The sequence below is a fragment of the Jatropha curcas genome, chromosome 11, assembly GCF_041381405.1.
Source record: "Jatropha curcas cultivar XTBG-Jc1 chromosome 11, XTBG_Jcur_1.0, whole genome shotgun sequence".
Lineage (NCBI taxonomy): Eukaryota > Viridiplantae > Streptophyta > Magnoliopsida > Malpighiales > Euphorbiaceae > Jatropha > Jatropha curcas.
Window position 1 is genome coordinate 11,059,996 of NC_143161.1, and position 17,635 is coordinate 11,077,630.

Sequence of the window (17,635 nt, forward strand, 5' to 3'; positions counted from 1 at the left end):
TTTGTCTATCTAAAAAACAGTACTTAATAAATTTCAAAGAAGAAGATGATTTGACAGTAGTTAAAGGGAAAAAGTTGTTGGTAACAACAACAAAATGAACAAACCAAACAACATTTATTGGATGGAATTCTCTGAACCTAAGTATGTCAGGCATTATGCATTCCGCGGACCAGGGCTTTATGCCGCTGGTTTATCTACTTCAATAGCCCATCTCAAGTTCAACACAATCCCAATCCTGCATAATATGATTTCCGCTAATCAACAATTCATCCTTACTGTAACTATAATAAAAATGAAAAATCAAGGAAATATTTCAATCAAAGATAAAAAAAATCACTGAACAATCTCTTAATGGGATATACCTTCCTTTTAAGGAAAAAAAGAAATCAAAAAAATCAAAATCAAAAAAGAAAAGGAAGAACGCTCACATACCCTTTAAACGTGCATCCTAAACACAAAATGCTCATATGTCATCTTTTTTTTCAAATCCGTCGTGGCCTTTGGTTAAAAAATGTACAAAAAGCGCAATTCCTATCTTTTTTTTCACTCTGTGTGGCACACGTGGTCAATGAAAAATAATAAAAAATTAGATTATACTAGTATTTAAATTAATTATTCTTTGTGTCGTTGAAGAGAACAAAACAGAGTGCAATGGAGCCTTTCGGTGGTTATTCCTCATCATCACTGAAGCTAATGGCTCCTGTAGACCCATCTTCGTCATTCTTATCCTCCCATCTACACTGTTCATTTGCTGTCTCAACAATCTAAGAATTGTTTACTTTCCTTTCTCTCCGCGTTGATTCATATAATAAGAAACTGAGTTGATTCATTCCTGTTTTTATTTATCATGAACAGAATTGAGAACCCAGAGAAAATAATGAAAGAGGAACGGAAAAAACAAATAAAAGAATAGTAAAAGGTAAAAGAGGCACATATAGGTAGATAGTTTTGATCAGATAAAAGAATGATGGGGTGTGTATGGAAATCTCGAGAGTTAATTTCTTTAAAAATGAGGGATTTAATTTCATTGGCTTCATAAGAATGAAAAGGACAGAACAGACAAGAGAGTATTATAGTATTATGAATTATGGAAAGCAAAGAAAGCATTACTACTATTATATCGCAGATTGAGATTGATTGCTAAAGTATGGGTTTATGAGTTGGCCATTGCAAAAAGGAATATGGAAATCTAAAAGAAGCAAAACTGAATCCTAGAGAAACTTATTGATAAGAGTATAACTTAGTCAAAATTCTGTTGTAACTCTCTCCCTTCTAATAGGGATATTTTATGATTTATTTGTATCTGTTCCTCCTGTACTTTAGGAACTTAGTTGCTGAACTTTGTATATAAATACTCAATCATAACAAGCAATAGATATACCATTACCTATCTAATCTGCATTTCTACATGGTATCAGAGCACATTAGGTTTTAATACCATTTTTTTTTCTGCTCTTTCTCTATTTAATTCCTCTTGCAGTTATCTCCTTATGGCTGCACCATCACCTGCATCTACTCACAACAACCCAGTACCGTCTTCCATTCCTTCCATTCACAATCATGTTACGGTCAAACTCACCTCCACAAATTACCTTCTCTGGAAAACGCAATTAATTCCTCTTCTTCATGGCCAACAATTATTTCATCATGTTGATGGGTCCGTTCCCTCCCCTCCCAAATAGCTTAATAATGCTCCAAATCCCGCTTATCTTGACTGGTTTGTGAAAGACCAAACTGTATTGGGTTGGATTCTCGGCTCTCTCTCCGAATCCGTTCTTTCACAAGTCGTTGGTGCCACCTCAGCTCACGACGCTTGGTCTCGTCTGCAGACAGCCTTTGCTTCTAGTTCAAAGGCCCAGATTTGCACCATTAAGAGTGCTCTTTACTATCTATCTCGTGATAATGATTCAATTGCTACTTATATGAGTCGTGCTAAGCAATTGTTTGATCAGTTACTTGCTCTTAATTCTCCAATTGCAGAAGATGATCTCATTGATCACATTTTACGCGGACTTGGACCTGATTACAGACCTTTCACTCGCAATATTGAAGCTAGACTTACACCGATATCTTTTGATGATCTTTTTGGTCTGTTACTTTCAGAAGAAATGCAACTTCAAAATACAAATGCATCTCTAAATACACCAGCAGTTGCTCACTTCAATAATCGCCAATCAACTGGAGGGAATTCCAGAGGAAGGGGCCGTGGTGGACGGCGTGGAGGTTATCAATCGAATACTGGTCGAGTACTTAATCAGAGTGCAGATTCCTATAATCCTACTTGCTACAATTGTGGTGGAAATGGTCACACTTCTAATGTTTGTCCCAGCCCCAAACAAAACAGTCCAAGCCCTAAACCAGCCAGCAACTACTCTTCCTCACCTACTACATCACACAAACTGTGGATTGTGGACAGTGGAGCAACCCATCACTTGACATCTGAATTGGAAAACTTGGGCATTCACTCTGAATATTCTGGAACAGATGAAGTTGCTCTTACAAATGGTAAAAACTTACCAATTTCCCATATTGGTTCTAATCATATTTCTCTTGATTCTCATACGTTTTCTTTGGATAATATATTACATGTTCCCGCTTCTAATACCAATTTATTGTCTGTTCGTCAGTTTGCAGTTTCTAACAATGTCTCACTTGAATTTTTTCCCAATTTTTTTGTGATTAAGGACCTTCAAACGAAGCAAATCCTTCATCGGGGACCGGTTAAAGATGGACTTTATTTTCTCGCCTTCAACATGAATTCACCAGCTTGTCATTCTGTTTCCTTGTCAACTTGGCATGCTCGTTTGGGCCATGCATGTTCTCAAACTATTAATAAAATTCTTTTGTCAAATAAGTTGTCTACTTCCAATACTATTGCTAAGCATATGTGTGAAACATGTTGTGTTAGCAAATCGCACAAATTATCATTTGTTGAGTCTTCTTTTGTCGCTAAACAACCTTTGGAATTAATATGTTCTGATTTATGGGGTCCTGCACCCATTCCTTCTTCTGATGGTTGTCTATATTATGTCTTATTTTTTTACCATTTCACTAAATACACCTGGATATATTTCATTCAGAAAAAGTCTGATGTATTCTCATGTTTCGTTAAATTTCGGAATATCGTTGAAAATTTTTTTGATAATCCAATTAAACAATTTCAATCCGATTGGGGTGGGGAATACCAAGCTCTTCAAAAATATTTGAGTGACAATGGAATCATTCAACATAGTTCTTGTCCACACACCCCTGAACAAAACGGATGTGCCGAAAGAAAACACCGTCACATAACTGAAACTGGTAGAGCCTATTTAATCCATGCATCTGTACCACCAAAATTTTGGGACCATGCCTTTGCTGCGGCAGTTTATACCATTAACAGACTCCCCACTCCAACTCTTAACCATAAGTCCCCTTATCAAATTATTTTTCAACGAAATCCGGATTATCAGTTCTTTCGTGTTTTTGGTTGTGTTTGTTATCCTTTGTTGCGTCCGTATTCTAAGAATTAATTGGACCCATGCTCTACTAAATGTGTATTTCTTGGATATAGTCTTCTGCATAAAGGTTACAAATGTCTTTCTTTATCTACTCATAAGATTTTCTTCTCACGTCATGTGTTGTTTGATGAACAGGTTTTCCCGTTCCAAGAAAGTGATAGTCGCTCTTCTGTCCTCGGTTCACCACCATCGCTACCATCTATTTTGTCACTCGCTAAACCAGCTTCCACAACTTCTACTCCCTCGGACAACATTCCACAACATTACCCTGCTGCTATTTCGTTACCACAATATTCCACTACTATACAACCTTCAGCTGCCCCTATAACTGACCAAGCAGTACTTGCTGCCGCCACACCTATCATGTCCGAGGCTGTGGTTGCCTTACCTCCACCACCTGTCCATACTAAATCTGCCTCATCTATGATTTCTCAACCCAATCGATCTATAATCAATCGTCATCCCATGGTAACACGTTCTAAAACCGGTAATTTAAAACCCAAAATGTTTCAAGCTTCTGTTGTTCCTACTCCACCAAGTAATTATACTGAAGCTGCTAAACATTTGATTTGGAGGCAAGTAATGTCCGAAGAAATTGATGCTCTCATGGCCAATGGAACTTGGGATTTAGTTCCTCGTACACAAGCTCTCAATGTTGTTGGGTGCAAATGGATTTATCGAACGAAAACAAAATCGGATGGATCTATTGAATGTCATAAAGCCTGCTTAGTTGCCAAGGGTTTTCACCAACGGCCAGGGGTCGATTATATTGAAACATTTAGCCCGGTAATAAAGCCTGCTACTATTCGATTAATATTGTCTATTGCTGTTAACAGTGCCTGGTCTATTCGACAACTAGACGTCTTTAATGCTTTTTTACATGGCACTCTTGAGGAACTAGTTTTCATGGAGCAGCCTCACGGCTTTGTTGATCAGAACAAACCGAATTATGTGTGTGCTTTAAAAAAATCATTGTATGGCTTAAAACAGGCCCCTCATGCATGGTACTTTTGTCTTGCTCAGGCTTTGCAACGGCTTGGTTTTTACAATTCTAAATCAGACAGCTCATTATTCATTCTCTCAAATGCTTCTCATGTTGCTTACTACCTTGTGTATGTTGATGACTTAATATTAACAGGCTCAAGTACCGATCTTCTGCAATCACTTATATACCAGCTTCAAAAAGATATTGCTTTAAAAGATTTGGGGTCTCTTAGTTATTTTCTGGGTGTTGAAGCTGTCTCATTTGTTGATGGCCTATATCTTTCCTAAACTAAATACATTTGGGAAATTCTTCGTCGTGTTAATATGCACGACGCCTCATCTGTCAGCACACCATCTTCTCCACAAACCTCCTTATATATGGACAACTCACCTAATTTTGAAGATCCAAAATTATTTCGACAAGTGGTGGGCATGCTGCAATATCTCGCATTAACACGACCCGATGTTACCATGGCTGTCAATAAAATTTCCCAATTTATGCACTCACCATCTGTCCATCATTGGCAGGCAGTAAAGCGAATACTTCGCTATCTCCGTGGTTCAGCTGATCATGGATTATTGTTTCGGCCATGTTTGACACCAACACTTGTTGCTTTCAGTGATGCAGATTGGGGTGGTGATCGCCTTGATCGTAAAAGTACTTCAGCTTATGCTGTTTTTCATGGCACAAACTTGATCTCTTGGTGTTCAAAAAAACAGAAGATTGTTGCCCGCTCGAGCACTGACTCTGAGTATCGGGCATTAGCAACGACAGCATCTGAGGTTTACTGGTTACAAAGCCTTCTTCGTGAACTTAAGCAATCTGTTCCAACAGTTCCTCGCATTTGGTGTGATAATGTTTCTGCTACATATCTTGCTGCTAATCCAGTTTTCCACTCTCGGTCAAAACATCTTGAATTGGACTTTCATTTTGTCCGTGATCAGGTCCGCAAGAAAGTACTTCAGGTCTCTTACATATCCACCACAGATCAGGTTTTTGATTTACTTACCAAGCCTTTATCCAAATCTCGATTTCTTCACTTGAAATCCAAACTCAAGGTTGTTCCACCCATGTGTTTGCAGGGGGTGATAAGAGTATAACTTAGTCAAAATTCTGTTGTAACTCTCTCCCTTCTAATAGGGATATTTTATGATTTATTTGTATCTGTTCCTCCTGTACTTTAGGAACTTAGTTGCTGAACTTTGTATATAAATACTCAATCATAACAAGCAATAGATATACCATTACCTATCTAATCTGCATTTCTACACTTATCCCTACAATTGAACCCAGAAAAAAAATCCTAAATTCTTAAATTTCTATATCGAGCTTGCTTTGCTTATCATAGATCTTGAACTGAGTTGTAAAAAGTGCAAGTTAGAGCTTTCGTTGAAGGGAGAAGAAGAACTGAGTTGTAAAAAGTGCAAGTTAGAGCTTGCTTTGCTTATCATAGATCTTGAACCAGCTCTACAGTTACATAAGTGGACTTGTTTTTGTCTTGCACAACTTACGAAGAATGTGATTAAAAGAAGCTATTTTCACACTAGAAAATGAAGATGTTATTAAGAATATAATAGAATTAGCAACAAATTAGAAATGGACAAATGGTAAAATATCAAAGGTAAGCCAAGAAAGAAAAATAAAATGCAAAGGTTCTTAATAACAAGGGTTAGAGGATCAACTCAGTTAGGATTCTCGATCTATGAATAACAAAAGCAAGTAAATGAGTTTGAATACTTTATTTTCAAATTTTTATTAAAAAAATACTCTATTTTCAAGTTCACTTGCTTTTGTTCTTGTTTACATTGGACGCATGTTGACTTGGGCAAGAATGGGGCCTCTAGTACATTTATGCCCAAAATCAGGACTGATTTGGATAAAAAAGGCCAAATATGTGCATTCTGTATTTTGGATCTAAATTTAGGGGGCATTTCGAACATTCTTCCAAAAGAAAATAAAGACAGAAAATACTAAAGGGTATTTTTAGATTAATTTTAAATTTTCTCTCTTTTGACCCTTCTTTATTCACTTTACAAATAGAAAATCGAAAAAAAATTGGAGGAAGGACTAAAAGTTGTGATGTAATGAAAACATAGGGAGTTCAAAATGTATTTCTATAAATGTAGGGATTGACTAGTCATATTTGATAAATATAGGGATGTAATAGTAATGTTTTCCAAAAAATATAGTTCCAACCTGACTCTTAACACTCAAGCGGGCCAATCCAACAAAGCCTCATTTTGAACGGAGAAACCATTCAATCCCAAAAAATAAAAACCCAAATACAAAGAGAAACATAAGGGTTTAGCGCCAGGGTTTGCCTCTCCACAATCTCTTTCTTTTCACGGTTTAGTTCTTCAATCTACAAACGGAGTTTTTTCCAGTGTAATCCAAGGCATTTCCAGGTTTATGATCCCATTTCGTTGTAAGAACTCAAACCCGAACATATTTTTTTCTATTTATTTACTTCCTCAACAATTTAGCTTTGAATTTGTACTGCCAAAAAGCTTGCTTGAAGTGGGTTTTATTCGTTTTCTGCCATAGTTTTTGTTGTTTCTTTCGTTTCTTTATACTATTTGCTATTGCAATCTCAATTACCTTTTGATTATACATAGAAATGACTTGAAAAACCTGTTACTTGATTTTATCAGCTCCAAATGCATCGTTGCCTTGCTATATTCACCCACAAGATTCTAACTAATTCCAACCTTATCACCACTACAACCACCAGTACTTTTTTGTACTCTCAATCTAATACCTTGAACCCTAGGATTAATGGGTTTGCTTTATTTCGCTTACTTTCATTTACTCCAATGCACCGCCGTGCACCGGATCCGGATGATCCAGCCACCTTGATAAAGGAAGATGGTGTCTCAGTTTGCTCCCACATGTGGATTGAGAATTTCCGTGAACCTGATAGGATAGTGAATAATTTGACCTTTTATATCCGACGCTTCGAATTGTGGGTTTTGGCTTACCAAAAAGTGTGTGCTGACGAGATGGGGGCATATATGCCCCGTAGTGCAATAGAAAGGTCTGCGCTGGAGGATTTATTAGCACTTAGAAATGCAGTTCTTGATGATAAATTTAAATGGGGTGCAAGGCTGCAGTTTTTTATAAAGTCTCCAAGGGATAAGACAGATTATGAGTCTTTGTCGAAGAGAAAGATTAAGGCTATTTTGACAACCACACAACCAGCTCCGTTTCAGGATAAGATTGTTCAGGAGGTTTTGCTTTTGATCCTTGAGCCAATATATGAAGCAAGATTTTCACAGAAGTCATTTGCATTTAGGCCTGGTAGGAATGCTCATACAACATTAAGGGTAATTAGGAGGAATTTTGCTGGCTACTTATGGTATATAAAGGGAGATTTAAGTACAGTTTTGGATGGCATGAAGACAGGGTTGGTGATAAGTGCTTTGATGAGGGATGTGAGGGACAAAAAAGTGATTGATTTGGTAAAGGCAGCTTTGACTACGCCAGTGATCACGAGTCGTGTGGAAGAGCCAAAGAAGAAGAAAAAGAGGAAGTATCAGAAAAAGAGGGTGTTGGCAGAAGATGAACCAAAGCCAGATCCATATTGGTTAGAGACCTTTTTTGGTTTTGCACCTGAGGAGGCAGAGAAGGTTCCTTCTTGGGGGCATTGTGGGATTCTTAGTCCCCTTTTAGCTAATGTTTGCCTTGATGAATTGGACCGATGGATGGAGGGTAAGATTAAGGAGTTCTACTGTCCTTCAAAGACTGATGTCATATGGAATAGTCCAGAAGGGGAAGCAGAACAGGGAAATACATCTTGGCCAGAATTCGTGCCTACAAGTGGACCAGACAAGACGCGGAAAATGGATTATATAAGACATGGGGGTCATATTTTGATTGGTGTTCGGGGACCTAGGGCAGATGCAGCTACATTGAGAAAGCAATTGATCGAGTTTGTTGATAAAAAATACTTGCTCAAGCTTGATAATGAGAGCCTCCCCATTGAACATATAACTAAGGGTATAATGTTTCTTGACCATGTTTTGTGCCGAAGAGTTGTGTATCCAACCCTTCGGTACACTGCCACGGGTGGGAAGATCATCAGTGAAAAGGGTGTTGGTACTCTTTTGTCAGTCACAGCAAGCTTGAAACAATGCATTAAGCAATTCAGGAAGTTGAGCTTTCTAAAGGGAGATAGAGATCCAGATCCACAACCTTGCTTTAGAATGTTCCATGCCACTCAAGCTCACACGAACGCGCAAATGAACAAGTTTTTATCAACAATGGTTGAGTGGTATAGGTATGCTGACAATCGGAAGAAAATTGTGAACTTCTGTTCTTACATTATAAGAGGTTCACTTGCAAAGCTTTATGCTGCAAAATACAAGCTTCGTTCACGTGCAAAGGTATATAAGATTGGTGCTCGGAATCTGAGTCGTCCTTTGAAGGAGAAAAAAGGATCATCACCTGAGTACCACAACTTGCTAAGAATGGGCCTTGCTGAGTCAATCGATGGGCTTCAATATACCAGGATGTCTCTTGTGCCTGAGACTGACTACACCCCATTTCCAAATAATTGGAGACCTGATCACGAGAAATCACTGCTTGAATATATAAGGCTGGAGGATCCAAAAACACTGGAAGAGCAACGATATTGCATTAGGGAACTGGGTCTGGTTTCACCTCAAGACTACATTTCAATGCTTGTTTGGAACTACAAGAGAAATGCTATTGCGATGGATCAGCTTTCCCTTGTAAAAAGTGGTAACACAGAGAAGGAGCGGCAGTTATTGCTGACTGCTAATTATGAGAACCATGCTCAGAAAAGCAACGAAGATGAGGAACATGAAGAAGGGTTTCATGTGGCCGAAATGTAAGATGATTTGTGTACTCTGCTTGAAAGGCAAAGTGTTTTGTAAGTGTGCTTCATACTGTTTAGACGAAGCTAAGCAGAATGATATTTTTTTTGCAATTAGTTAAAACTGCAGACCTTGTATAAATTCAAATATATTTATTCAACTTTAATGTCAGAAGATGCAACTGAATTGGCGAATTGGCTTTTCCTGCACATTGTTTGACAATGTGTTTGGCATTGTTGCCTGCATGTTTATGCTTTCATTTATTTACTTGTTATTACTAATATTCTAACTGTAGGAGTTATTCATAACTGTCAGTTATGAGAGTTATGAACATGCAGACAATCACTTTTCCTGCTTCAATATTTTTTAACAATCTAACTACCAGAATCTGAATCCTTACATGTAAAACTTATTTTGATGGTACTCTTACCTTAATTTGATATTTGAACTGAAGATAGACAAAATCAACATTTCACGTTTACATTATATTAGTGCTTTAATTGTTCAATCTGATTTTCAAAGACGTGCCTCATGCACTGGTAGGCTTCAAGCTCGTGCAGGCACTATCCCCTGCCCTGGATGGTCAAACACCATGCAGAGCCTGTGGAATGCTTTTCTTACTTTTCATGTGTACCATAAGATATTAGTGCTTTAATTGTTCTTTTTCAGCGAAGTCATGGTTATCAAAGGCATGCCTCATGCGCTGGTAGGCTTCAAGCTCATGCAGGCTCTATGTCACGTGCGCTGGATTTTCTAATGCCAGGCAGAGCCTGTGGAAACTTTTCTTGCTTCTCGTTATTGGTTTTATCATTGGGTTTTGTGTTCTATTTCTCTGTGATTTGGTTTTAACCGTGGAAAGGCACTTATTATTAATAGCACGTGAGATATGTTTTCAGATATACCCCAACTAATATTTGTTTTGAATATATCTGTACTTTGAATTTATGATTCGCTTTTATCTTTACATGATCCTAGGGATTTTCTAAGTTGTATTTTGTTACTGCTGTATCTATAAAGAGCATGACCTGCTCTCATTGTAAATATGACAGAAACAACTTTCTTCTCTTCTATTTTCTTTATTAAATTTTAGCAATTATAATTTTTCATATTTCTTCAGGTTAACAAGATATTTTTCCTATTTATCATGTTATTGATCATTTCTTAAGTTGTTCAAAATAAGTGATTTTTTTTTTCTCCTAACTGACCCATATCGTAAAGACAAACTGAGTTAACATCTTCAATCTGCTATTTGAGTGAGCCGCCAAAAGTTTCTCACCAGTTACCCCTCTTAAGAAGAATTTTTGAGCTTAGCTTATAGAAATCCCCAATTTAAAAAGCTAGTGTTTCAGCCAAAATCAGAGTGGTAATGATAGTCATCAACCATATGCTCACTTTGCTTGTAAACAATTTTTTTTATTATTATTTTTATGGCATTCTTCATGAAAACAGGTTTGGACAGATGAAGTTGGAATCCTGTATGGAAATACTGGTAGAGCTCTTTCTTTGGTAATGTGCTAACTTTCCAAAAGCAGAAATTAATAAAATGAGGCTTATTTTATTTTATATCATCCCACCCTTCTGAAAATGTTCTTTACAAACTGACAAATGCAAAAAGTCATTCCTCAAGCATATTGCATAAAAATGGCATTGTTGCCATTGGGCTGCAAACTATAACTGTTTTATTAATTTCATTCATTATTATTGAATTGTTGCTTTACAAACATGCATTCTTCCCCCTTTATCTTTTCTGTTCATTGCTAAAGGGTACTGTTCTGGTTCCAAGGAATTACAAGCAAGCTGGATCAGTCACACTTGTTAAAACTTCAGGTGGCTTGAGTTAGTAGTAGATTTTGATGGTTGTTTTGTATAGGGAGTTCTTGATTTTTCAATAAACATTTTGTGTTTCTTGTTTTCCTTTGCTTCACGAATCAATGTTTCTAGGCGGAAGATGTCAGGGTTAACATTCTCATTGGACCAAACTATGTTTAACCAAGATTGACAGCCAAGATCTTAAGAAATTTTATGATTAGCAATAACATGTAGGTCTCTTCCATCATGATCTTCATTTAAATGTTCTTGAAATGAATTGTTGATATTGTTCCCATTTTGCTCTGATGTCCCAACAATTTAATTTCTTTGCTCTATGGATTTAGTTGTGTGTTCTTGTTCGTGAACATTGTCTGTACTTTTTCCCCTTCATTTCAGCAGTTGGATTTTAAAAGTTAATAAACGTTATTTTATGACTTGTGAACAGAGGGAAAAAAAATGAAGATAAGAGAATGATTTATGACAACTGTTTGCAATACTTTCATATTGGTGATTTGCTGCTATTATGTTTAGAAATAGATTTATAATGAATTTATAAATATATTATAAAGCTCATGCATGTTAAACATCATTTAGAAGCAAAATGCTTGGTGAGAACTTGAATAGGTTTAGTAGAATTTTAAGGTAGATTTGGTCAGTCTTTAATGAAATTAATGGTCTTGCTAAGCAAATATGTTATTTTATATTACATATAATTAGAAAAATAAATTATATGATATATGTTTTCTTAATCAAAAACTTTCTTGTATACGCATTTGCTATGCTAGCCTATGGTTCTTTTTTTCTGGCTTAGATGCAGCAGCCTCCCTTTGTCTTTATAGTTGTTCTGTTCTGGTATTTCAAGTTCTGGCATGGGCCTTTATGTAAATTTAAAAATTTAAAATTTTCATTTTGGTTTTTATTGATAGGCACATTATTCAGGTTAATTGAGTGGAATGTTGGTTCAAGGAATAGTGGTGGAAATGGAGATCTTGGAAAATGATACATACAGCCATCTTGATGTCTAGTTAAAATGCTTTTTGAAGTAAAACTAAAAGTTAAAAGGCTATGTAGGTCAACATTTTTTACTTAATGGTTAAACTGCTGCTCACAAGTCACAACTCTTTTTACATTAGCTTGTTGGTAGACTTGTTAATGTACTGAAAAAAAAGGACAAAAAACAGCAAGGCAATAAATTATCAACACATCAATTTTAATGTTGACATTATGCATATATAAGTCCTAATTATCCACTCATTAATACCTTCTGTTGAAGACTTGAAAGTCATGCCAAAACAGCTAGTTGGCTGTATAAGTACACTATGTAGCTAACCAAGTTAGACCAGTTGACAATATTATTAGATCATAGTGCAAATAAATGGCTATGATCCTCTGAATCTCCATATGCTATTCTACTGAGACACTTCAAAGCAACTTGCATTTAATCTTTATAGAAATTGGACTCTTTTTCCTTCATGGAAAGATTAAATTATTGAGTTTGCTATCAAACTGGATTGGTCAATCTTGCAGAGTTATCAACCGGTCAAAAGATTTTATCTTTTGACTAAGAGGGGAAAAATCTGCAAGGTCTATATTGCTTGTTTAAGATATTTCCTTTTCGAAAAGGGAAATCTCATCCATTTGCTTATAGGCGCAAGAAGAAAGGGATACCCATTTCTTTCAGATAATTTTACCAATCTGAATCTTCATGGATGGTGTTCAAGAACTGCAACCAGAAATGACAGGTTCTGTCACTAACCATATTTTCTAGTAAATAGAATATACATGTTTTTTATTCTTTTTGCTATTAGGTTTTATCTAATCTGTGGAGAATTGTGTCCAAAGCAATTCATGTTAATCTGAATTGGCTTTTTATCTAAACTGCTTGTTGTATTTGATTACTAAACAATATGGAGTATATCTTATAATCTGCTAATCTTAATTAATATGATTTTTTAGACATTTTCTGGAAGTAGCAAAGGATAGGGATTATGATATTTAATGCAATTCTTATAAGCACTCCAATCATAATTTTCTTTAGTTCTTACGATCCGGTCATGATATTATGTTTGGTGGTTTTCAGCTGTTAATGATGGAGAGACACCAGACTCGAATAAAGGCTATCTATTTTCTGTTGACGATAAACTGCAGCTTCCTAAACTCGTACATTATAAATGGTGGTTACGTGTGACTTGCTATACCCTCTTTGTTCTCTCAGGCCAATCTGCTGCAACTCTTTTAGGAAGGCTATACTATGACAAAGGTGGCAATAGCAAATGGATGGCAACATTTGTTCAATCTGCTGGCTTCCCAATTCTACTTCCCCTTCTTTTCTTCGTCTCCCCTTCTGCCAATTCTTCTTTAGCAACTAAACCAAAATTATCCACATTTTCACTTCTTTATCTCGCCTTTGGCATACTCTTAACAGGTGACAATTTGATGTACTCATATGGACTCCTCTACCTTCCTGTATCCACTTATTCGCTGTTGTGCGCAACCCAGTTGGCCTTTAATGCAGCCTTCTCATTCTTTCTTAATTCACAAAAGTTCACTGCTTTAATATTCAATTCTCTAGTCCTTCTTACTACTTCAGCCTCCCTTCTCGCGGTTAATGCTGATTCGGAGAACCCTTCAGGGATTTCTAAAAGCAAGTATGCAATTGGATTTGTATTCACAGTTGCTGCATCTGCAACATTCTCTTTATACCTTTCTTTAGTGCAACTATCTTTTGAAAAGGTTATAAAGAGTGAAACCTTCTCTGCTGTATTGGATATGCAAATATATCCATCATTTGTTGCAACTTGTGGATGCGTAGTGGGGCTTTTCGCAAGTGGAGAATGGAGAAGTTTGAAAAATGAAATGCAGGAGTATGAAGAGGGGAGAATATCCTATTTGATGACTCTAATTTGGACTGCTATTACATGGCAAATTTCTTCTGTGGGTATGTTGGGATTGATCTTTGAGGTGTCCTCTCTTTTCTCTAATGTAATTAGTACTTTGGCATCGCCAGTTGTTCCTATTCTTGCTGTGATATTTTTCCATGACAAAATGGATGGAGTAAAAATTATAGCCATGTTGATGGCAATCTGGGGCTTGTTGTCCTATACTTATCAGCATTATCTAGATGATGCTAAATCCAAGGCAAATAGTGCTACTGCCAATGAAGTTGCTGGCTCTCAATTAGAAATGTGTTGATAGTTTGCTGATTTTTACTAGTTAGAAATCATTAATTTGTAAGGTGAGAATGAGATTAGGTACTTCTAATCTTTCTAATGGTTACAATAATGAGGTTCTCAAATTTGAAATTGTTATCATTCTTTAGTAAACAATTTTAGAGAAAATATATATGGTTAGATTCTAACCACGTTTCAATTAATTCTTTAACGTAAAAAATTAATTTTTTGGGATCCATATGAACTTTATATACTCCGCGATTTATTATATCATGACCTATTTTTTATAGTTTTTAATTGAGATGAACTTGGTCGGACTCTAACCACCTATGCGTGCTTAAAATTTTAACTATTGACAAGAAAAGCAAATTTTAGATAAGCCTTCGGCTAAGGTAATCATCGATTTACGGTATCGAACCGAGATTATTTGATAAAAATGATTTAATAAAATGGTAAACAGTGTGTAAATTTTTTAAACAAATTCAGTAAATGGTAAATGATTTGGTAAAATACTGAAAAAATTCATAATTCCCGATTTCCAATTTTACTGATTTATTCAAAATAGCATCATTTTAATTTTTTTTTTTTAAAAAAGCCAACCCTTATATGTTAAACTGATTAATTAGGTAAATCGATTGGTAAAACTCCACTATTAAATCGGTAAATCAGTAAATAGTAAATTCGGTAAATATTTAAATAGATTGATAAACGGTAAATATTCAATTGGTAAATATAAATTCGGCAAACGGTTAAACAAATCGACTGAATATCCACGGGCGGCCATTGAGGTGTGTTTTTAATCTCACACCAGAAAATTACGGCATCTTGGTAGTAAATATTGATGGCAATCGGGGAATTCGATTGACTCAGAAAATAGCAGGGTACTCAATTTGACAGGGTGCCAAATTTGCCTGGAAGAAATGAAAACTATTGGGCCATAATGTACTTTATTTACTAAATTTCGGCCATAATTCTGGTATAACTCAGTTGGGCCAAATCAAAATAATGAGGTTTAACAAAAGCCCTAACCTACAAATAAAACTGTTAATGACAACCCTACAGTGTACAGTACACTGACAGATTCAAAATACCTTTCAAATTGGAACCATTCATGAATCATGATTCATGGATCCGTTGCTGCATTTTGTCAAGCCTTTGTTAATTAGGCATTCTAATTTTTACAATTAATAAAATTTTTATTATTTTATCTAATCCAATCTAAAATATAGTTTATGGTCTCATTTTACAATTGTGGAGGATAATTTTCTCTTTTCATATAATACATCATATAGTTTATTGAATAACTTAAAATTTTTTTTTTCATTTATACAAAATTAGGGCTGCAAATTCAAAAATAAAATAAATAAATTATTAATACACAAATAAATAAATTTTTAAATAAAATTGAAAAAAATAAGCAGCTTATTAATTTAGTTTAGACAATTAAAATTATTTTATTATCTAAACAACACGTTGGTTTAGTTATTTACAACTGATAGCGATTTTTCATAACTGGTGGCTGATAGAAAAAAATTTTGGTACTCACGTGCTGATCATATATATGCACGTAGATATAGAAAATGATTATTTTTTCAAATATGTATATTATTGATTTATCTATGAGTGGCATTATTGTTTATTAAATCAAATAGAGAAATGTAATTAAGAGCTTTGTGATTGAGCTTTTCAACTTTATTTCCATTGCTAAATTCAAGAAATCTTCTTAGCTACCTGTTTTTGTGTTCCTCTATTGCTTTTAGCTCTTCTTTGCCATAATGAAGTGGACCAATGGAAACTACTCGAGGGTGTATATGTCTTTTCATTTATCTGGTTTAATCGTTTTGCAACTCTGTATGTAGAACACTGATTTGATAGTTGAGGCAACCTTTCCAATTTCTCTTGGTATACACAAGCTAAATGTCGTATTATTGAATTGAATAATGATATAATATTAATATAATGTTAAATAAATATTTTTGAAATTAATATTAAATAAAAAAATTAGTGTTTAAAAACTATATGCAGTACATGCTAATTATATCACATATAATCCTTTAATTTCCAAAGGAATTATTTAAAGTGTTTGCTTTGTTAGTCCTTTTAATATATTTTAAATATCATATATACATATGTCCTTCCTCACTGTGCACTGCGAAATCAAGATTCCACTAGGTAACTCTTTGCATGGCAGCATATCCTCCAGTGGCAAAGGCTCTGAGAAGGTTAAGAGTTGCAGCAAATTGGCAGTAAGCTCTTATAAGCCTCTGAGGGTATGGAATTCTTGACTTCTCGTGAAAAGCATCTCCATTAACATTGTCCCCTTTGTAACTTGGCAATTTTACTCCATCTTCTCCTCAAATGCCTCTGATCTAGGCTTTGCAAATTGCCTGCCATTCTTCTGACCTAGAATTGTTGGATTTAATTTTCTATTATGGGCTTAATATGTAAAATAAATACGTACAACAGTCTAATTGTAAAGTCAATTTCAAATGTGGTTTTGATTGTGAATAATTGACTATTGAGGTATCAACTAATTATAGATATTAAGTGTAGAGACCATTATATAATTTCTATTTTGTTAAAGGACTGAAATAGGAATTGTACTAACGCTACAGGTATATAAAGGTCGAGGTCCTCAGAGGAGTGGAATACGATTCAGTTTTACGTTCATTTCGTACTGCTTCCGCTAAATCGATTCTTCAATTCTCTGGAAGGCTGCAAACCTAATTCCACACATCAAGATCGATGAACAACGATGTCAGGTACGCAACCTTTTCTTATTCAATCTATTTTGTTGAATCTAGTGGTTTGCACGATCTAGGTTATTGTGGAATTATTTGAGATTAATTAACAACAAGTGGTATCAGAGCCTTGTGCATAATTGCTAGATTTTAGATTGATTTTCGTATGTTTTTTTTTTATTTGTTTTCCCTACTGTTTACGGATTGAGGGTTTTGTTTAATAAAAAAAAAAAATTTGTTCTCACTGGGGAATACGAAGAACAGGTAAGAAGTTTTGATATTTAGTGTTTTGTGTTTTCTTTTGATTCAATCATGTGTTGGACCCTGTTTTTCACGTCGGTGGTATTTTGTTTTTCCTGGCCGGATTTTGTTTAAATAATAAAAAAAAAACTTACATGTAAGTTGCTGCCGTTCACCGGTTTTGACTCCCTTGGCTGCCGTTCACCGTCCAATGGCGACCGGAGCTTGTCTTCGGTTGGAACTGGTGGTGTTGGCGGCGGAAAGGGGCTGGAACGGCAGGTGGAGAGAGTCGGCGGCCTAATTTTCTGGTTTCTTTGGAGAGAGTCGGCGGACCTGTTATTTTCCATCTCTGATC

General features: G+C 35.5%; 2 protein-coding genes and 1 long non-coding RNA gene across 5 annotated transcripts; 2 read left to right on the top strand and 1 right to left on the bottom strand.

Moving 5' to 3' along the window:
* On the bottom strand, positions 1-1,037 carry LOC149492566 (uncharacterized). Its single transcript, XR_016318979.1, has 2 exons — positions 433-1,037; positions 1-235 (listed from the first exon to the last, which is right to left on the bottom strand). It is a non-coding gene; the product is annotated as an uncharacterized LOC149492566 (long non-coding RNA).
* Positions 1,038-6,692: 5,655 nt separating this feature from the next.
* LOC105636426 (Intron maturase, type II family protein) lies at positions 6,693-9,514 on the top strand. Its single transcript, XM_012219696.4, has one exon. It carries the CDS (start codon positions 7,143-7,145, stop codon positions 9,336-9,338), a length of 2,196 nt encoding a protein of 731 aa, XP_012075086.1. The 5' UTR covers positions 6,693-7,142; the 3' UTR covers positions 9,339-9,514.
* An 860-nt stretch (positions 9,515-10,374) lies between these two features.
* Positions 10,375-14,431, top strand: LOC105636419 (putative purine permease 11). Of its 3 annotated transcripts, XM_037638294.2 has the most exons (4): positions 10,375-10,683; positions 10,770-10,826; positions 12,778-12,871; positions 13,210-14,431. In XM_037638294.2, the coding sequence occupies exons 3-4, from the start codon at positions 12,835-12,837 to the stop codon at positions 14,319-14,321; spliced, it is 1,149 nt and encodes a 382-aa protein (XP_037494222.1). In that variant the 5' UTR covers positions 10,375-10,683; positions 10,770-10,826; positions 12,778-12,834; the 3' UTR covers positions 14,322-14,431. The 3 variants fall into 3 exon arrangements, with proteins under 3 accessions (XP_037494222.1, XP_089572525.1, XP_089572526.1); XM_089716399.1 differs by having other exon boundaries at positions 10,770-12,871; XM_089716400.1 differs by lacking the exon at positions 10,375-10,683 and having other exon boundaries at positions 10,774-10,826; positions 12,657-12,871.
* The last annotated feature ends 3,204 nt before the right edge of the window (positions 14,432-17,635 follow it).